Below are 21,302 nucleotides of genomic sequence, written 5' to 3' on the forward strand. Positions count from 1 at the left end.
AACATTTCTTTTCAGTGTAATTGTAAAATAAAACTCAGTATGCTGTAAACATGCTGTTATGCATTCATTGGGTTTTATAAAATGGTAAATTCCAGAAAAGAAAGTCCTTTTTGTCCGATATCTATTGTTCAGAGGAATCCTGAGGCCTGCAGAGGATAACCAGCACAACACAAAGGTTAGTTTGCAGCTATCAAGCACCAAAAACATGCATTTATGTTATTTCTTCAAATATTTGTACTTATATAGACATACTCACAATATAACTACAAAATTTAGGGTGTCATTGAAGTCAGTTTATAAGATCTGTAACTGATTTTATCCAAATAAACAAGTGACAAACCCACTTTTACTTTCTTGCCTTAATCATTTCCTTGTACCTCTAGACATGCATGGTTCTCTTTCCCAACTACCCAACTGTGCATCATTTACTTCTACAGTATATGCATTAACTTCATAAACAAAGCAACACTGAAAGATTTTCTACCTTTTCCTATCATATGAACACTATACTCAAAAGGAAAGAGTGCAGAAACGACATATTAGTAGCTGATTTTTCTACTAGTGTTTCCATCTTGTGTCAAATTTCTGACAGATTTCTCTAAACTGCCTGAATTTTTGCCTAATTCCTGCTTGCATTTTTTATTTCTATTTATGACCATAAGGCAGACCTTCTCCTGATTTTCTTTCTCGTTAGTGTTCAACGCGACATCCAAGGCGCTCCTCTGCGCCGTGATCCTTTCCGTCTGCTCCCTGAGGGCCCGCTGTGTGGTGGTGAGGAACTTGAGGAGGTAGCTGCTCTGAGCTGGACTCAGGAACTGAGCGTTTTCAGAAATGAAGCACTGGATATCAAATGTGACGTCCTCCAGCTTAAGCCTAGCTTCTTTGAGAAGATTGTCCTCTGTGTCCTATGGTAATAAAAGATGGAAGAGTGCTGAGAAAGCCTTGGTCTCAATTGGTGGCTTGCATTTTAAAAGAACAAAAGAAAAACCTTGTTCTGATGGCTCAGATGTTTTAGTGCGTCCTCATCACATGTTTTTAGGTCAACATCCCAAAAGTCAGAGGCTTTTTGAATCGTGTTTCTGAGGCCGTCGAGGTCAGTCAGATGTTTTTGGTACTCTGATTCTAAGTTTGTCTGAAAATACAGAAGTTAAAGTAAAAATGTGATTCCATTTTCACATTCTTTTTTTTTTTTTTAACCATCTGACGAGACTGACCCGTCCTTCCTCCATTGCTTGAGTGAGGGACTTCTTCTTCTCTGCACACATCTGGGAGACAGCAGTGAAGTTTGGCTCCAGGTGCCGATATGCCAAGGCCAAATCTTTGTGGATTTGGACGGGAAGATCCTCATCAGCAGAATTCAGGAGCTGTTTGGCTTTCTCCACATCTGCTGTCAGAACATCACCCACTCTAGAAAGTTCAGACTCTAAAATCTGTGCACATTTAAAAAAGATAAAAAACAAATAGCACATTTAATAAATGAAATAAAGCAATAAATGTCAAATGAACTGCAGTTGTTGACTTCTAACCTGACATTCATCCAGATAGATCTGCAGTTCTTCCATGCTTTTGCTTGTGTTTCCCTGCATTGAGAGGTCTTTCCTTATGTCTTCTAACGCGTCCGTGTGATCTTGAAGTTTCCCGATACACTCCAGGTAATCCTGAACGGAAAACTGAAAAAGGAAAATTTTGTCTTAAGTTCTGGAACAAGACTGGTTTAGTTACTATCTTATTATTTTGTTTTACCTTTTCTGAGAAGTCAGAAACTTGAGGGGGTGTTCTTTGAACTGCTGCAGCAGCATACTGGGGTCTAGACTCTTCTTCTGCGACCTCCTCATCCTCATCCTCTAAGCTCTCCTCCTGAATGCTCTCCAAAGTGTGCCAGCGCTCCTCCATGGAGCTGGGTCCAAGGGCATTGCTCAGTGAGTCTATCATTTCCTGAAGGACTGAGAAGTCTTGGTCTGAGGAAACACTCTGGAAAAGCTGCAGGAACTGCTGCTGGATATTTGGAGCATCCAAATCTTCTGTTATAGTTTCTTCCTGACACACGGATTGTGAGTTTTCTTTGTCTTGGCTGTTTGAACTGAAGGTGTTCTGCCTCTGGATTTCCGAGGAAATACACATGGAACTGCTGTCCACAACACCGCCAGGTCCATTACTCTCCTGAGAATCTAGACACTCTAGATCATCTCTGTCCTTTTGCAAAACACTGTCTTTGAGTAGCTTTTCCTCACAATCATCTACAGCTGTCTGTGAAGAATTATGCGATTCTATGGAGGTACTGGTAAATGTATTGCAGCTTTCTGAAAGGACATCAGCTGCTCCCTGAGAATGGTCTGAAATGCTTTCATTTATTATTTTAAATTCTGATTGACAGACAGACCTTACATTCTCTTCTATTTCTGAATGTCTAAAGGGAGTGTCTGGTGTTGCAGAGGGTGGATTAGAGCACAGTGCATTTCTATCATCATTGGTTATCTCCTGCCATGATGCAAAGTTCTTCCCAGAATCACTAGAAGCCTCACAACTGTCACCATGCTGTTCTGATGGGTAAAGACTCTCATTCTGAAATGTGAAATTATTTGTTTCACTATTTGAACCCACAAACTCTTCATCAGTCAGAATTAAATCCTTCATATCACATCTTGTGTGACTGGTGTCTTCTGCTTTCAGGTTACTGAATGGAACAGATGGTGATTGAGATGAAGGGAGATTCTGTGAAGGAGTTAAAACTTCACTCTGAGCATTCTGAAAACAGTCACGCTTTGATTCAACGATGCAGTCGGCTATCAAAAGAGGCCCCGGTTGCTGGGGTGAGGCAATTCTGCTGCTATTTTCTGTACAGTTTATATCATAGTTACCACCACCCTCTAATGCAAACATGACCCCACCTGCATCTAAATCCCTGGAGGATGAGCAATCTGCACTCCTAACTGGATCTTCATCCAAACATGAGCGAGTAGTAACTCTGTCAGTTCCTATTCTGTTTTTATCCTTTTGTGATGATGGGACCACACAAACAGCAGTGAAAACATCATCCGTGAGAGGGCAGCTTGACTCACATACGTTGAAAGCAGAAGTAATGTGTTGACTCTGTGTGTCAGTGCAGACATAGGGGGTTAATACTGTCTCTGTCGGAGCAGAATCATCTACCAAACTTCTGCTGACACTAGCTCCACCTGTCAGGTGCTCACTGATTACAAGCTTTGAGGTACCATTCACAGCCTGAGGACTATTGTCTGCTGGTGTCTCACTCCAAGAGGACGGTGAGTTCATCTCATGCTGATGAGAGTGATCCTCACAGTCTGGTCTCATTTTTGACTTTCTTTGTTTTTCTATTTCTGCACTGTCAGAGTCCTCTTTGGGTAAATCAAGGAACACGACAGGAACCTTCCTCTCAGAGGGATGCAGCACATTTTCAACTGTATTCTTATCCGATAAGCATAAGCTGTCATCCTCAGAAGTAAATAAAATGTTATTTCCATTGGGATAAAAGCTGCTTTGAGGATCAATGTGTTTGTTTTCAGATGATGATGGAGACTCCGATAAGTTCTGTTGTGTTTGATACAGGTTTGACTGTTTCAGAACACCTGCTGCCCCCTCCTCAGCCTCTAAGATGCACATTTCTTCATCAGACTGTGGGTCATTCAGCTCCAGGACAGATTTTTCATCTGCTGCTCTCCAAATAAAAGCTTCTGTAAAGTCACAATATCCCTCAGGATCATTGTCTGCAGCACACCCTGCTACCATTTGAGCATACATAGATGAAACAGGGTGATCAGATTGGCTTTCTTCCTCCATTAGGTCATCAAAGGACAAAAACTCAGCCTGACTGTCATCTGCACTTACTGATTTCCTGAAGTACGGCTTCTGAAGGCATGACGTAAATGACGACTCAGAGTCAATCACGTCCAATTGTGACTTTGTGCAGAATTTGGATGAGCCTGATGTTTCTGGAGATGATTGGGCTTCAAGGTTTTCAAATTTGAATTCATCTTTGTAGTTTTTCTGTCCAAAATAATTTAAGCCATTCCAGTTTGTACTGCTTTCAGATTGGCCTTCATCTTGCTCAGTGGGCTCGATTGTATCTGGACGGTCTCCATTATCCAGTATTTCAGTTGTGAGAGGCTTTGCTTCAAACATTTTGGTTTTATTGCTTAGAGAGGAACAACTGTGAGGTTCAAATAAAAGCTGTGACCTTTCATTAAATGTTATGTCCCTAAAAACATCATCTGCATCGATAGTGTTTTCCACCAGTTTCTCTGTTTCTCTGTTGATATGTGAACGCATCTTCACATCAGTGGGCTTTGAAGGATCCCTGAGCTTAAAGTCTTCAAGAAAAGCCTGAGTCACTTGTGTTAAATGACTGTCGAGGATTAGCACCCTCTGAGCTGACTTTAGATCAATGTAACTATTGATCATCAGGTGTGAGATGAACAACTGTTCTGCTTCTGTGGGAGTTGGTCTGCCCCCCTCTGCACCCACCGAACTGCGCTGCCATCCCTCAACTGATACTCTTTTATATATAAGCCAAGATGAAAACTTTTCACAAAGATCATTAAAATCAGGAAACTCATCAGGAATCTCAACAGACTTCAGCACATCTGCTGTGCGAGCGTCGACGAAACCATATTGAACAGCAGTAGTGAAATCCATCACCTCTGAACACTCTGGAATATAAAATGCTGCAATTTTTCTTGGACTACTCAACAGTCTGCTGCTGATCACGTTGATTTGATGATCGATCTGTTGATGGAGTGAAGCTGTCATGGTTTGCTCAGACTTTGGCAAAACCAGCCCTAAAAACTGCTGCTGGTGTCCCAACACAGTGAGGCAGCTGCTGCAACTCATCAAATCACACTGAACGGCTGCATCCACCCTCAAATCAACACCTTCATGAGAGTTTTGTGATACTAGATTTCTATCTTTTTCTGTAACATCTTCCCTTGATGTGATCTTTTGATCCTTTAAGTCACCATTTAAAGACCTTAAAATCTTTATATTTCTCTCTGGTTCATTGGATTTAGGCCTGTTGAGGCAGTTTAGGATCATTCTGTTCACCTCACAAGATTCCAACAGCTCCTCATCCTCAATAAGAGAAAGGTTTTCATCAAAATCCTGAGTGGATTTCTGTCTCTGAAGAATTTCAGCATACAGGGAAGCAGGAATGAGACTCCACTCAAAAGCTTTGTCCAGAGTCAGTGTGTCTCCTGTGTACCACACATCCACTCCATCTTCCTCCTCACTGATCTCTATTATTTTAATGACCAGTTCTTCATATTCTGACCCTCCCCTTGCTGCTGCCACGTCAGACAGGGACACAGAGGAAATGTGCAAACTTTGTATGCATTTGTCTGCTTCGTACTGTGATGGGTGCTTTGGTGCAGACTTGTATGGGATAGTTTTTTCATGGTCCACACTTGTCTCATACAGGGAGGGGTTGGGGGTTACTTGGGACTCTGGAAAAGTGACCCAAGTTACTTCATCCATCAAACAATGGGTCATTTTGAAATTCTGCAGAAAAAGGAAAATGTCGAGTTACTTGACAACTTTAAGAAACATATTTTCTGCTACTTTTCTTACCAAAATATTCAAAAGCAAGACAAATTGTATACTCACCATCATACAAACACGAGCATGTTAAAAGTTTGTGCAGGAGAGTAAGAATATGACAGGATTGCATCACAAAAAGGAACACACATCACTGTTAAAGCTGTCATGCACCTGAGACTGCAGGATCCAGCGTCTTGCAAAAAGAGTGTAGTTAGTCAGATCGCAGTGATAACGCCAAACATTGTGTGTTGTCATAATAAACCATGTGAAGCTCAAGGAGTCTGATCTTTTTCAGACCAAATGCAAGTCAAGCATGTTTACAGCATACTTTTTGAGTTTTAACTAGACTGAAGATTCAAGGCAAGGCATGGTTAGTCATGCAATTAAACATCAGGGGTTCTAATAAAGATCCAACCTCATCTGCAGAGTTTGTCTGATCCGAGCACTGCTGGCAGAGTTCGCTGTAAGCCTCACTCAGAGCCGCCAGTTGCTCCTCTGTCTTCTTTCTGTCTTCTTCTGTCATCCTGGAAGAGGAAAAATTAAAAATCTGCAACAAGGACATATATTTTGTTAGAGTGTCAGAGCAGACACTTACTTTTCACCGTGCTTGTCGAGCAACATTTGCGTGCTCTTGAGCGCTTCTGCAACTTGCTCTTTTTTGGCAACCATTTCCTCAGCGGACACCTAAAACCCAAAAATAGTGATGAGTTTGAGTCATACACAGCAGAATAGCTCCTGACAGGTTTTATTACCCCATTTATGGTTTGTAAACAAAACATAGAGGAATAGGCGCCATTAAACAGTGATGCATTTTCTTGCAACTGCAACAAATAAATTAATAAATCAAACTTTTATGGATCGTTTAAAGCAAAAACCTATCATGCAAACGATTAAAAGTGTTTTGTAACCATCAAAAATCAAAATTTTTCCATTCAATATGTTACTATGACTATTATTTATAATTATTTTTGTTGTTCAATTTGACAGGAAAGTGTTTACATATTTTTATATCAGTTTCAGTAACTTTTAACAACAAAAATATGTTTTAAAACAGAAGCCAATATGTGTTCAAAACAAAGTAATACAAGGAATAGCTGACTGTACACTACATGAAATATAAGAATTAAGGAAAAAAATGACAAATTAAATTAAAATGTCAACTTGGATGGAGATTTTCTTTATGTTCTTAAATATATTTTTTAAACACAGGGCAAAAAATTTGAAGGTAATGTACGAAATATTGTTTTTAAAAAATATATAGTCTTTCAGGGCATTAGTGACCTTTTATAATAATTTTGACTGCTTTATTAAGTGTAATTAGAGCATTTCAAGCAAAAGTGTTGACATCATATGCAAATAGTTCATTTTGGGGCTGATGGATTCACAAATAAAAGGTGTAGTTCCGTAATTATGAGTGCTTGTGCAACATATTTGTTATGTATTATTGTCATGATACATGTATACTTAAGTATTCAAAGAGGAAATAATTTCTCCTCACAGTAAAATATATAAAGTAAGTCAAAAGTAGAGAATGTGTTTTTATTAGAAATCATACACTAGGACAGAAAAAGATCTTTATATTTGGATTTTCTAGAGTACAAACAGACCGTGATAACATCACAAACTACTGAACACAGCAAACATATTTACGCATTTATTACCTTGGGTTTATTTGAAGCATCTGTGTTGGCATTAGTATCTTTCAGGGCTTTTGCATCATTGCTCACGGTCCGTTTCACATCGGACATCCAGTGCAACAGCTTGCTAACCTTATCACCATGCTCTCTCTTCTCCTCATCAACAGATCTCTAGAATCAGAACAAGTGGTTTTCAACATAACTATCAGCTCTGTTGCAAAGAAGCTTTGGAATATAACCAACATAGATGCATTGAGATCGTTAATATTTACAACAATGAAATATAAATGATCAGTTACATCAACCTAAAAAATAAAATAAATCCTTGAAAAAGAGAACAGCGATTTCATCAAAGCTTTTACTTTTCTGACTCAGAGTTTCTATTATTAAGGGTTTATTTATATGCCCAAACATAATGAAATGTTGATTTGGGTCCAAATCCGTGAATTTTTGTGGCCTCCAGTAACCTTAATCCAGTGTGGCAGTCGAACATGCTCCGTTCAAGCGCCTCCTTGAAAGTGATTCTCCTCTTGGTCTTTGGACAGGTGAGGGCCTTGGTGTGATGCTTTTCATCTTTGAGACTACTGGCAGTAACTTTGTCAACAAGCCCACTCTGAATGGCTTCCTCAGGTGAGACCCTGTCATGAGTGACAGGATCTATGGGCCCCCCGGTCAGGAGCTGAAATTCAATACAGCGGAAAGCAGCATCCTTTGGGAAGAGATTTTCCTGGGCAGCCTGGGAAACTGTCAAAGTCTTCCCAGTCAAAGGGTCAAAGATCCCATTATATGCCTGCTCAAAGGGTTGGAGTTGCTGATTTAATCCCTCATCTACAAGACCTCTTTTGAGAGCATCACAAAGGGTAAGTTTCTCCCCAGACGAGGGGTCACAAATGCCTCCAGTACAGGCCTGAGATTCTAACAGTCGAAGGGCAGTGGGTCTGTCAGTGAGCCCCTGCTGGAAGCCCTGCAGGATGGAGAGCCTCTTCTTTTGAGTGACATCCCATAAACCAGCAATGGTACTGTTAACATCTTCCACAACAACCATCCTGGAGAAGATAATTTCAGCAATCTCGTAGATACTTAAAGCTCCACTGCGATAGCTTTCGAGCTCAGACGCTTCTAGAAACCTCTGACTTAGAGCAGACTCGAGACAAATTTGACGACCACTTCTGTCATCTGTGATGATGTGATACAGACTTCCACTAGAGTCAGTTATGGACTTCTCCTGCCATTCACTTTCCAACATAGACAGAGACAAATATGTCTTCTTGTCTATGTGCTTTCCCTTAAAGGCTTCGTACGTCGACATTTCAGAGCCGCAACTGCTGTTCACAACTGACACTTTATGAGGACTGAGTGGAGATGTGCTTGTTAGGTGCCTCTCACCGAAGGGGAAGAGGAACACTCCACCATCAAGGTCATACAAGCATGTCTTGAGTACTTCGGAGTAATATGCTTTATGTCCAGAGTCAGGGTTGTGGAAGCCTCTGGGGTTACTAACTGGATCATATAGACTCTGTAGAATCTCTTTGCTCACAAGACCGTGCTCTACTGCAATGCAAGCCGGCACCCTGGCACGAGTCTCTGGGTTTATCAACCCTCCAGTTGCTACCTGCACCTCAAGAATTTTCTTGCCTTTGCATCTGTCAAGGATCCTTTCCTCCATTGCCTGAAAAACAGACAGCATTTTCCCTTTATGCATGTAGCCGCTCACAGCTTTCTCTGCCTCCATCAGTTTATCTTTCAGGCCCGTATAAATGATTCCCATCTCCAGAGCCTCTGCAACTGAGTGTATTTTCCCTGTGGCCAAATCTGCCAGACTCCCTGTTGCAGCTTGAGCCTCTAGAAACTCAAGTGCGTACGTCTTTGCAAGGAAGCCCTTTTCAGCAGCTTCTAGGAAGGAGATCTTTTTCTTGCTTGACTCTACATACACTCCAGTAATGGCAGTTGGTTTGTCGATGGGCTGAACAAGCAAAGCCTCCATCTGTGCAGGTGTGATAAGGCCCATCTCTAACTTTCTCAAAATCTCTTGATCTACAAGTTTATACTTGATCAGGTACTGAATGTTTGAGCTCCATTTAACTTCTGGTAGCTTTTGGGAGGTGCTTTCAACTTTTTTGGCACCAAAATCTGCTGTACTCTTATCTGATGTACGGACAGTTTCGTGGATCTCTATAGTCTGATACGTTCTTGTCTTACTGATGTTAGTTCTGTTTGGTTGCTGGTCTGTTAGTCCACAGAGAGACATGTATCCATGTGAGGAGACAGATGTGGGCTGACTTGATGTGATGTCACGCTTGTAAGTTATTTGTCGGCCATCTTTTGGGTGAACTGTGGGTGACTGATAAGTAGAGTCTTCTTCTTGGACTTGCTTTTTTTCCTCCAGAACATTTCTTCTCTCTGTTGTTATTGCCTGTGGAGGTAAGATTGGTAAACCTTTTAAGTTCAGTGCTAAAGTCACAATAGCAAGTAGCGTGATAATTCAAATATGGCAACAAACATTATTGTTTGGTGCGGTAATATAACTTCAGTCATTCATACCTTTTTTATTTTCAGAGTTTCATCTTCCACGATGGACTTTGTAGCTATATTGACAGGCGCAGTTTTCTTCGTCGTGACCACACCTGAATTCATCGCTTCTGCCTTGGTGTTTGTAACATTCTGATAACCTTTCAGCCCTTCCACGTTGACGGATGAAAGTGCCTCCTGAAGACTTCTCACTTCTCTTGCATAAAATTCTATCTGCTCCCGCAAAACTCTCACTTCATTTTCCTTAATTGTCAGTTTATGTTCATTGTCCGCCACAATCTTTTCAAACTTTTTTATCTCAATTGTTTGCTGGTTACAGAAGCTTTGCAGAGCAGTCATTTTTGAGCCAAGTTGAAGTTTTTCATTCTCAAGTTGGGCAATTTCTGACTTTGCTTTTGACAAATCTTGTGCAAGTTTTGCTTTTTCTTCCTGCAGCTTCTCCTGTTTCATTTGCAGCTCCTGGTCTACTTGTTTTGACTCCACTGTGGTTTGGTGCACTGTTTTTGTCAAATGCACATCTTGTTTAAAATACTTGTTCTGCATCAATGATAATTCTGCACCACTAGACGGCTTGCCTTCTCTTGTGATCTCAGATTGCAGTAAGGTTAATTTTTTCTCCATCTCTGTCTGCATGAGCCAAAGCTGCTTTTCGTAGGCCTCTTTTTGGAGTTCGAGTTTACTCTTCAGTTCCTCCAGCATAATCTTGCACTTGTCCAGCTGTTGCTCCATCTGCTGGGATTTCAGCTGAAGAGCAGCGTTTTCTCTTTGCTTTTGCTCTGTGTCTGCTTGGGCTCGTTGCAGCTTCTCCTTCAGGGTTTTGACCTCAGAACCAAACAAGGTGTTTTTCTCTAACATCTCAGATTTCTCCTTCTTTAGGATTATGTTCTCATGCTGCAGATTTGATCGGGAATTCTCTGAACAGGATGTTAGTTCTTTGACAGCCAGAGTGGTTTTCTGAAGCTCAGTCTCTAGTTGTTGGATTTTGAATTCTTTGGATTTTCTTTCTTGAGTCTCTCGAGCCAGTTCATCTTTTGATCTTTGCAGAGAGAAACTCAGTTCAGAGAGTTTGATATTCAAGCTCTCTGCGTTTCTATCTGCCACTATCTTGTCATTTTGAAGTGTGAGGATTTCTTTTTTCAGTTTTTCAGCTCCTTTCTCTGAATTATTACATAAGCCTTTTAAGCTGTTCTTATGACTAAAAAGCTCATCTTCTAACATGTTGACTTTGCCGAGAAGTTTCTGACTTTCATTTGATTGCTTTTGCAGCTCTGCATTTTTATTCTTTAGCATCTCATTTAAATCATTAATCTCAGCCTTTTGCAAGTGGACTTTCTGGTTTGCTGCATTCTTCTCTAAAAGAAGAGAGCTCACCTCTGACTTCAGAGATGCTATCTCATGCTCATAGTTTACGATGTTTGAATTAAGCGATTTGATTTTTTGCTGTAGCTCGCTTATCTTCTTTGCATCGTCGCTGTAATCTTGCAGCTTCAGCTGCAGCTCATGAGTGGTGTGAGATCTCTTGTTTAATTCATCCTCAATGATTCTGACTTGTGATTTGGCGCCCTCTACTTGAGATTTGAGGATTTTAATCTGCTGATCTTTGCTCTCGATTTCCATCGACACCTGATCAAGTTTTGCTCGCACGTTCTTCAGGTTCTGCTCCAACTCCAAGTTCATCTTTTTCAGCTCATCATTTTTTCTTTGCAGCTGAGTTGCAACCAAATCACTCTTTTGAAGTTCTCCCTCAAGATTTTTACACTTGAGTTTTAGTGACTGCTCAGATCTCTTCGTTGTGGCATTTTCTTCATTAGAAGTTTGGAGCTGTTGTTTCCAATTCTCCAAATCACTCTTTAAAGACCTGATCTTTTGTTCAGAAAGTGATCTTTCTTTTTCCAGTGACTCCATTTGGATCTGAAGACTTCTAATTTCACTGTCAGAAGAGACATTCATCCTCGTCAGCTCATTGCACTTGTACTTCAGCTGATCTATTATGGCCTGTTTGGAGGTAACCTCTTCCTCCAGGTTGTTCACTTTGTAGCTGTTTTCCTGCTCAGAGGAGCTTTTCTTCTGCAGCTCTCCTTGGGTGAACTTCAGCTGCTCTTTAAGGCCATCAACTTCAGTGCTCTGGAAGAAAGCACTCTGCTCCAAGGAGGACTTTGCTCTTTGAAGAGAGCGGATTTCTTCCTGAAGTTCACTCATGGACTTCTTGGTGTTTATTGTTTCCTGCAGGAGATCATCTGATTTCTGCCTGAACTGCATCCTTTCACTGTCCATGTCCATCTGGAGCTTCTTTAGCCTGTTGTTGCTGTCGTCCAACAGTTTTTTATAACTCTGAGCCTTCTCTTCTGCCATCTCTACTTTTTTCTGAACAATAACTAGCTCCTCTTGTTTCTGCTGCAGGACATCCTGCATATGAGCCAGAGATGACTCGAGCTGACTATCCTTTGTTGACTGACCATTAAGTCCAACTGACAGACTGTTTTTAGCCTGAAGTTGATTGTGAAACTCTTCTTCAGCTGTGAAGCCATCTTCCTCCTCCTCCACAGAAATGATTCTTTGGTGTCTCTCTGTAGTTTTAACTTGGCCATCAGTTTCTTTCTTCAGGAGGTCCTCGAGTTTCTTCTGGGTCAAAGACCACGTGGCTTCTGTCTGTTCGATTTGTAGTTTTGCACGCTTTAACTCCTGCTCTGTGGCCATTTTGTCTTTCAACGCAATCTCTAATTTGGTGCAATATTGAGTAACGTCATGCTCAAGCTGTGACTTCTGAAAGTTCAGATCGTCTATCGTTTTGTTTTGCGTTTCCACCTCTCCTTCCAGCTGTTCCACGCGAGCTTGCTTTTCGGTGAGCAAGGCTTCCTGCTCCTGCACGCGTTGCTTTAGTCGTCTAATCTCTAAGTCCCCTGTGGTTTTCAGGAGCTCCATGCTTTCTGTCCTTTTCACATTCTCTGCCCTCTCAAAAGCTTTTCTGTTCTATAAGGCAAAAAACACAAGTCATCTACTGACTCAAAAGAATGAGAAAATGACAAAATAAAAAACTTTTCAAGAGTTTACAGTTTCATGAACAAAACTACAAAATACATCTCTTAATCATTTTCAAGTAATAGTTTTCAAACAATAAAACTCTTGGAAAGTTTTTTTTTGCATTTTTATGTTTTTCCTTTTTTGCAAAGGAATTCATTAGCACTATTCCCCCTGCAAGCCACCTTCACCAGCAAGGAATGACCAGCCATGCAGACTCTTGCTCTGTTGTGCGATTCCATTGCACAAATCCTCTTCACCCATCATCAGTTGATGGGTTCAAAAGCAGCAGGACATAAAGAGTAAAACAACACTATATTCTAGTAAACCCTGTTGATATGTAAGCAGCAAAGAAGACCTTTGAATCATGCAACATGTGAAGATCACATCCCCAAAAAGCTGCAAAAAACACTAATTTAAAAAGCAATTAAGTAATTGAAAGCTAATGTTACCTCTTCATCTTCGGCTCTTTTTAGTGTTTCGCTTGCAAACTTCACATACTGTGTGATGAGAGTCACAAGAGCGGTGTAGCGGGTCCGCAGATCCATAAACTGATGTACACCAAACAAAAAGCGTGTCACTGAGCATGCTCTGTTCTGCCACAACAAGGAATACAAACATGTTTTTAGTCGGAACCCTGTTTTTACCTCCTGCTGGATGGCGTCAGAGGAACTCTGCATCCTGCGTTTCTTCAGGGGAGATTTGTGTTGGGAGTCCACCATTGCTCTGAATGTCATGAGCTGAAGTTCGTAATCCTAATTTATACGGAATACGTTTTTAGACTTATTCATTGTATTGATTTTAAACGTTCAGTAAAACAGGCAAGAACACAAAGGTACCTTAATAGCAGATGAATACTGCTCTGAGTACTTCTGACACATGTCGATCCTGCTCTGCTTTTGTTCAATTTCAGAAACAAGGACCTGTAAAACACACAAATGTTAACGCATGTACTACTATCCTGTGTGAATCAATGCGGTGTTACCTTTTGCTTGTTCAGCAGCTCAGCCAGAGCCTTGCTGTCATCTGGTTTGTTTTCTTGAGCCTTCAGCTGGGCTGTTTCCAGTTCTATGATCCATTCATCAACGCTGCTGTATGACTCCCTGTAGTGCTTCAGTAATTTGCTAATACCATCCAGATCCCGAAGCCTAAAAACACATTTCAATTTACTAAATCCGTATCCAAAATATATCAGCTGTAAAGTATGAGCTCAAAAAGTAAACAGAAGCTGCACCGACCTGCCATCAATCTGAGAGTGAATGCTCTGCCATCTCTCGCTCAACTGATCAGCCTTCTCCTTGTGCCAATCGAGGTCAAAGTCGCGTTCGTTATGGGTCTTAAACATGCGATCACTGATGACGCGAGCTTTCTGCAGCTCGTCCTCCATGTCGTGGAACACTTCCTGCCTCTCGTCAATCTCTGCACGCCATTGCTGTAATGACATAAAGAAGGATTACTCCTCCAACTTAAAAATGTAAAAGTTGATTTATCTATAAACGTCTGGAGGGTTTTACCTTCAATGTAGAAATGACGCTTTCAATGGATCTGATGTCAGAGTTCATGGCGTCCTCCTCGTAGAGTTTAGACTCGTAGGTCTTAACGTGACCCTCTGCGTTCTGGCTGTGCTTCACCACTAAACTCACGGTTTTCAGTCTGCAGAAAGCACGAAGCATCTCTTTTTGCCTCCAATTCTTACAGATTTTTGTCTACGTAACCACATGAGAAAAAAAAAGGACTCACTTGTCCATATAAATGGAAGACATGGAGGACACTTGGCCCATGTGCTGAACAATGGTAGCGAGTTCGGATGAAAGCATTGACACAGATGGAGAACCTGCAGCCTGCCTGAGGAAAAGGTCACACTTCCCCTTCAGGACATCCAGATCCTCTTTCAGCCTCTCCAGTTCAGCCACCTTTCTCTGCAGAGACACATGTCAAATCAATGAAACAGATAATGACCTGGGGAGTAGAAAAAAAGAAAAAAAGACAGTGGGACGCTCACCTCATGCTCTGTGATGCGCTGCAGACTCTGCTCCAAGTCGTCCCTCTCCAGTGGTGAGCGGATTTGTCTGATAAGGTGTTCTTCATGAGCCTCCAGATGCATACGGAAGTTCCGGATTTCTGAGATGTAACGATTGTAGACAGACTCTTCGTGTTCCTCTGTTAATAAAAAAAACACATGTAGAATTTTCAATTTTATGTTTTTGCATTTCCTGAAAGTATTTTGTGCTATTTTTTTTCCTGAGTTTGGAAAACATGTTTAGAAGAGATCAATATATAAACAAACTTAATCAAAGCTTAATGAAATGCAGGAATTCTTGTGACTTTCTGCTATCTATTTCACTTAGATAAAGTCCTGAAAAACTACACTAGGATTAGAGCCTGTTTAAGAAAAGGGGAGGAGCTGTTTCATGTAAATAATGCAGATTTGTGTAGCAAATCAGCACACAAATGTCCCTTAACTTGCATATTTGCATCCAAGAATATTCACAGAATAGTCAATCACATTTTTCCAAAGCTTGTGTTAAAAAATACATGATTAAAAAGTGCTGACTTCAAAATCTGCAATGCTTTGTTTGACAGAGGAAGACGGAAGGAGGAATCTGAGCCGTGCCTCTTTCTGCAGATCTTAGAAGTTCCTGGTAGTACTCCTTGCAGCCCGCCACATCTCTTTCAAGCTGTGCACAATCAGCCACAGTGAACACCTCTGACTCCTCACTGTCCTCCAGGAACTCATCAAAGTGAGACTGCAGGCTGCTCAGGACCTGCTGGTGCTCACCCGGCAACATTGTCTTTATCTGAAGTTATAGAAAAAAAACAAAGGTGAGGGAAGTAATTGCATTGTCTTTATTTTTCCAGTGAGTCTAGTTATCTCAAAAAATGATAATCGCTGCCTAAAGTGGAATCGGATAAATAAATGTACCGAGGCCACATTCCAGTTGCGGATTGCACGTATGTCTCCCATCAGATAGTGCCAAGACACCACACTCTTCATGTTGATGTGGGAGCGGTGCCACAAAGCCAAGACGTTCTGATACAGCTGCTCGGTTCTGCAGGAAAGGAAAAGTAAGTATTACAACTTGCTTTAAATAAAAAAAAACATATAAAAAGTGGTACATGTAGCCATGGATCTCACTTTGTTGCCACTTCAATAGCCTCTTTGTTAGGTGGTGGCACAGTAAAGCAAACGGAGGGAACCATTGCCTCGTTCCCAGCTGGGTTGATGACTTTCCACTTGGCCCGATGAGTGTTATTGGCCAAAACACACTCATCATCTTTGTAGATGGTAATCTGAAGGAGTTTAAGTAGAGCATTAAAATCTCTAAAAAGATTTTCTTAGAAATGCAATAAGTCAGAAAGGGCCGTACCTCTATCTGACGGTAGTCGCAAATCGCTTTGACAGGAATGGAGCATCTGAGAGGACTTTCTGGGTTCCTGGGCCGGAGCTGCACAATGTTCTTAGCTCTTCCCACCAACCCGGCAACAGTGCTGCGGTACTGCAGAAGCTGTTCTTTTTCATCCTAAAAACATCCAATAAAAATTAATTTTGCTTAACTTCTTTATTTTTTGCCTGCAGCTTTCTCAACAACCCGCTTACCATGGACTCCTGAATGAGATCCTCCAGTCTGTGGAGACTGCTAGATCGATCGCAGCTGTATTTTCTCTGAATGGAGTCTTGCAGATTTTTAAGATAGTCCATAGACTCCTTGGCGTCGCTGAAAAACTGAATGAGACAAAAAGTGATGTTAGATGTGACAACACAAGAGAATGGAATGTTGTTGATTTACAGAAACAGTTGCAGGCACCTCAAAATAAACAGCGTTCTCTTTAAGGTGCTGCTCCACACATGAGCAGAGCTGTAAGATCCAACTCCACTGAGTCTGCAGCGCTGCTTTGTATGCCTGGAGAGCAAACCACAAAGGCAGGCAGCCAGGAAATGACAACATGACTTCATAATCTTTTAAACTCAGACATTAACTCTCATGTTGACTGCAGAACAGAAAGAAGGACTTACTTCAATCGTCAGCCTGGCAGGGTGATTCTTGAACATGAGGCGCTCAGCCTTGTCCTGCACAGACTTGATGGCCTCCTCTTTTTCATCCAACTCCCTCATCAGATCCTTAGTAGACAAAAAATCCTTGTCTTAAAAAATTGCACTCAACTTTCATTATTTTTTATGCTTATGTTTGTCCTGCACAGCCAGAAATGTCCAAAATAAAAGAAAACAGGGAAAAAAGAATGTTTTTTGTCTTTGCTAATGACATTTTTACTGAAAAACAGAATAGAAATAACTTACAGCGTGATAGTCTCTCTTTTTGGAGATGCTGCTGTTGCGATCGCTCCAGTCAAAGGCCACCTCCTCTTCCTCCTTCTCATTCAACCAGATCAGTTCTTGAGTTGCTTGTGATACAAAGTCGTGCAGGTTCTCCAGGTTGTTTTGTCTTTCCCGTGAGTAACTCTGAAAAAAAAAAAAAAAAAACGTTTATAAAGTCAAACTTCCAGCGAAAAAATGTTGAAATTTAGAGAGGAGTTGAACAGCGCTTACCAGCAGCCTTTCATACTGCCTCTCCAGTTTGTTGAGTTTGTCAGAGTAAGTCAGTTTTAGGGGTAATGTCATCTGAATCTGAAAATAATTACAAAATAAGTAAGGTCTTCATAAATTAAACTTTAATACAGAGGAAAGGGCAAACTTTAAAGTCAGCTTACCTCACTCAGCTTGGCATCTTTAAGACTCATCTGAAATTCTTCAATGGCTCTGTGCACGCCCTTGTGGTTCTCCAAATGCATCTCCACGGTTGGTAAATCAGAGCCCCACTCTGACCTCTCGAGCTGGAGCTTTAATCCACAAAATAACCCATTTAGTACCTGAGCATTTGTCATTTTTAAAATGAAGAATTGAAAAACTGCTGACCTGCATCTCCTCCACCCAGTTCAGGAGGTCCTGCACATATTTCATGTTGACTTCCTCCTCTGTCATGTTGGGGTCTGCCAGTAAGGACTTCAGTAAAGGCTTACGGATCTGCATGTGTTTCAAATGCATCAGGCTGCCTGGCTCCATGCCCCCCCCACTCCCCATGTAGCTCTGGACCGAAGAGGGCTGAAGGCCGGGCGTCAGGGACGGGGTCAGACAAGGTGTAAGGCTTGAGGTAAACGTGGACCCGGGTGTACTTAAGCCACCTGGGGTGTGACCAATGCTGGAGGTTAGGCTTGAGTTGATGCTCTGGGAGAAGCCGGAGTTCAGGCTCTGCGTGATGCCGGAGATCATCATTTTGGTTTGCTCTGTAGACAGGGTGCGACTTTGGCTGTACACAGAGGAGCACTCAGCTCTTAGAGTCAGAAGATCATCCCGGAGCTTTGACACCCTGAGTAGATGATGAGATATCCTTCATTTATTGACTCAATTGGGATTTTGATTTAAAATGAAGGTCGTGCAATAATTTTACAAAAACAAGATTTAGAACATGAAATATAGATGACAGTTTGAAAAGAAAAAAACAAGTTTTACCTTTGAACAAGCTGATCTGCAAATGGAAACTTTCCATCCAGAAGAATTTGGATGTCCACTACTTGCTGTCTGAGGATGTTTTCACACTCTACTAGATAGCTGGCGATCTCAGCCTCATGCATGAACTGAATTCCAGATTCAAGGCGTTTTGCATCCTTAAAGAAACAGAAAACCAGAAGTTAAAACTTAATACAAAAAATGGGCAACTATTGTAAGTAGTTAAGGTGAACAAACTTACAGACTGCAGGGCTGTTCTCGCCAGTGCCAGCTTGTCCTCACCATTAACACAGTCCCGCTGGACTCTGTTGGCGATCTGCTGCAACATTTCAAGTCTAAAAAAGAATCATAAAGAAATACATTTTTGTTAAAATTTTAAATAAACTCCCCTTTAGTCAAGGATCCAACAATAATCTCACCTGGATCCATATGCAAGGTTGTTATTAAGAAAGATCGAGCTGTTGATTTGTAAAGGTTCGGTGAGGATGCTGTCACTGGAGCCAAAGCTGGTGTTAAAGCTGCTGTTACTGACAGTAGAAGTCCTGCTCAGATAAGCCATCTCCCTTTACATGGTTAACTCACAAGCTAACCCTTGAGATCCCTGTCTGAAACCACAGTGGATCCAACGGCTGGAACAGCTTTGTATTTATATACTGTCATTTCCAGGACAGGGGCGTGCTAAAAAATTCCACCGTGAAAAAAAAAAAAAAAAAAACTATTCTTCCTCAGGGGATGAAAATTAAAGAACAAGCTGAGGCAGAGGACCCTTTGTATTAAGCGTGAAAGGCAAACAACCTTAATTTCTGTTTCTGCAGGTTGTCATGACACAGATGCTGTAAACGTGTTGGAGGGAAAAACGATATAAAGCAAGCTACTGTCAACAAAATTCTAAATTATGAGGTATCTTAAAAATAAGATCCACATTGCAGAAAAATAGAGATGGAAACAACATCAATTAAAAAAATAGATTCATTTTTTGACAAAACAAATGCATCACATTAGGTGAAGCCTCCTTAAAAGAACAGAAACCAAGAGAATAGACTTTTATTTTTTCCTAAATATGCTCTCACTGATGTTTTATTGTCTGTTAGAGCCCAACAACGCTGAGCTCATAAACTGTGCTCACTGTTAGCAGATGTAATTAGGAGCATGATAGCTTCTGCACACATCAGTAGCTCAGTAGGGGATTTCTGCAGATCACACCCTGAAGCAGCACTGACCCTTCCGTGTCTGGTTTCAGCAAAGACATTAGCAAGCTTGCAATATGATACAAAAGCACTCCATCAGCACCACAGACCGGCTGACTCATGCAGCCCCCTTGAGCATCAATCTCTAATCTTGTTTTTTATCTGAGCGTGTGTACAAACGGTTTTATATATATATTTTAATGTTAAAAACAGCACGTTTGAAATTGTATTCATTAATGCCAAAAGACTGAAGAGTAAGAGAAGAATCTGCCAGGTGAGAATAAAACACTAAAGCACAGAGTCCCTCCACATACCTTTCCATCTCTGGCCGCAGGCTCTTCTCCCTTTCAAGCATGGCAACGATCAATTTACCCCATTCCTTCTCCACATCATTTGGATGATGACCCGGGGGCAGCTGAATCCGTCCAAACTCGATCCACATCTGTCAGACACACCACGCACTCACAGTCTGTACACTGCAGAGCACCATCAAAGCAACACAACCTTTCAATTTTAGTGAAATACCTCCAGCATCTTGTAGAGATTCTGGATTTTTGTTTTCTCGTTTTCTTTTTGTGGAATTTCATGTTCTTTAAACTGAACATACTGTGTATAAAGTGCCTGAAAAAAAGAAATAGAAATATAGAATCAATTTCAGAAGAAATGTGTGTAATCACAAAGTGTGTATGTAGTGACAAACCTTTAGTTCTGCAGGGTTGTTGGGGAAGGATCTGTTTGACATTACAGCCACGTTGTGTTTGATCCACTGACTGAGGTATTTAATCATGTTCTGGTATTCTACCCATTTGATATCAACATCCTGTTCAATAAGAAAGAACCACCTGTCACAGACGATCCAAGAAAGTTTTACTTTTGAACTAAAAGCCATTAACTTACATTAGGACTCACTCCATCAACACCGTCAGGTACTTTGGGGAAGGCGTCGTATAGCGTTGAGACGTACGTGATGACAGATTTTTCGTCTGGAGACTGAACATCCATATCTGATGGGGGTAATAAAAGGTCAAGAAAGAGTCGCCTGACAGTGAGTTATGCTCTAAAGAATTCATCCTACAGCCAAATTCCAAGCCTCAAAGCTCATGATTTACAGATCCAAAACGTGCTTTAGCTTTTACAGTGTTCCTAGAACCAAACTCGTGTGTGGATCTCACCCTCAGGATCCAGCAATCTGGCCACTCCCAACTGCTCAGCTACAGAAAACGCTTGCTCCAAGTTCGAGCGATTGGTTTGTGTAGACACCTGACTCATGTCAACCAAATCTGGTCTGCAGCAGAAACAAACATGAATCAAAGGATGAACAGCATTATTGAGATTAGGAAATACTGAGAAGTTGAAGTAAAAGTTATGTAAATATATGCTTCAATTAACGACTAAAACTTATAAAATTCTAAGAAAAAAACTTTAATTTGAAAATCAAACAAAAGCGGATCCTCTAACTGTGTTTATACCTGTACTTATGGATGATAGCATTAAACAGCCTTCCATCTCTCCAGGAAGTTGTAAAGTTTTCACACCGTACGCCCACATAGCCATCTGTTATCTGCTTGGACCAGAGCAGCAGTCTCTCCTTGGCTGTCATGTCCTCAGACTCCCCTGTCACATGGATTTCTGAGATCTGTCAAAAACAGACATTTTTATGAATATGTATATATATATATATCATATATGTATCTGTTTTAGGGGAAATATACCCTAAATCCTTCAGTAAAATGTGAACCATTTATTTCATTGGCCTAAAAGGACTGGTGAGCAGGCAACAAAATGTCAAAATACAACCTTTTCACATCAAAACTGCTAAAAAGGAGGACCAAAAAGATGAATGATGATTTAAAAAAAACTTTAAAATTATCTAAATGC

The 21,302-nt window shown here is 41.0% G+C and overlaps 1 protein-coding gene across 7 annotated transcripts in view; it reads right to left on the reverse strand.

The window, feature by feature from the left end:
• The window catches only part of dst (dystonin), a 92,473-nt gene that overhangs the window by 39,680 nt on the left and 31,491 nt on the right, over positions 1–21,302 (reverse strand). For 6 of the 7 annotated variants that reach the window (XM_036215470.1, XM_036215471.1, XM_036215472.1 and 3 more), the window contains 35 exons: positions 20,894–21,060; positions 20,597–20,709; positions 20,322–20,428; positions 20,125–20,244; positions 19,950–20,045; positions 19,739–19,866; positions 18,479–18,572; positions 18,241–18,395; positions 17,647–18,097; positions 17,442–17,570; positions 17,281–17,358; positions 17,032–17,193; positions 16,750–16,854; positions 16,541–16,636; positions 16,333–16,458; positions 16,103–16,255; positions 15,871–16,025; positions 15,658–15,784; positions 15,349–15,532; positions 14,737–14,894; positions 14,475–14,653; positions 14,249–14,387; positions 13,973–14,166; positions 13,720–13,882; positions 13,574–13,657; positions 13,382–13,489; positions 13,187–13,285; positions 7,212–7,358; positions 6,146–6,234; positions 5,966–6,074; positions 1,744–5,511; positions 1,527–1,670; positions 1,215–1,430; positions 989–1,132; positions 669–905 (listed from right to left, as the gene is read on the reverse strand). In XM_036215470.1, the coding sequence (XP_036071363.1) occupies positions 669–905; positions 989–1,132; positions 1,215–1,430; positions 1,527–1,670; positions 1,744–5,511; positions 5,966–6,074; positions 6,146–6,234; positions 7,212–7,358; positions 13,187–13,285; positions 13,382–13,489; positions 13,574–13,657; positions 13,720–13,882; positions 13,973–14,166; positions 14,249–14,387; positions 14,475–14,653; positions 14,737–14,894; positions 15,349–15,532; positions 15,658–15,784; positions 15,871–16,025; positions 16,103–16,255; positions 16,333–16,458; positions 16,541–16,636; positions 16,750–16,854; positions 17,032–17,193; positions 17,281–17,358; positions 17,442–17,570; positions 17,647–18,097; positions 18,241–18,395; positions 18,479–18,572; positions 19,739–19,866; positions 19,950–20,045; positions 20,125–20,244; positions 20,322–20,428; positions 20,597–20,709; positions 20,894–21,060 (8,724 nt within the window). Of the gene's footprint in view, positions 1–668; positions 906–988; positions 1,133–1,214; positions 1,431–1,526; positions 1,671–1,743; positions 5,512–5,965; positions 6,075–6,145; positions 6,235–7,211; positions 7,359–13,186; positions 13,286–13,381; positions 13,490–13,573; positions 13,658–13,719; positions 13,883–13,972; positions 14,167–14,248; positions 14,388–14,474; positions 14,654–14,736; positions 14,895–15,348; positions 15,533–15,657; positions 15,785–15,870; positions 16,026–16,102; positions 16,256–16,332; positions 16,459–16,540; positions 16,637–16,749; positions 16,855–17,031; positions 17,194–17,280; positions 17,359–17,441; positions 17,571–17,646; positions 18,098–18,240; positions 18,396–18,478; positions 18,573–18,656; positions 19,055–19,738; positions 19,867–19,949; positions 20,046–20,124; positions 20,245–20,321; positions 20,429–20,596; positions 20,710–20,893; positions 21,061–21,302 lie in introns of those variants that run through there. The other variant, XM_036215476.1, reaches the window with a different exon arrangement.

The sequence above is a fragment of the Oryzias melastigma genome, linkage group LG15 (genome assembly GCF_002922805.2).
Source record: "Oryzias melastigma strain HK-1 linkage group LG15, ASM292280v2, whole genome shotgun sequence".
Taxonomy (NCBI): Eukaryota; Metazoa; Chordata; class Actinopteri; order Beloniformes; family Adrianichthyidae; genus Oryzias; species Oryzias melastigma.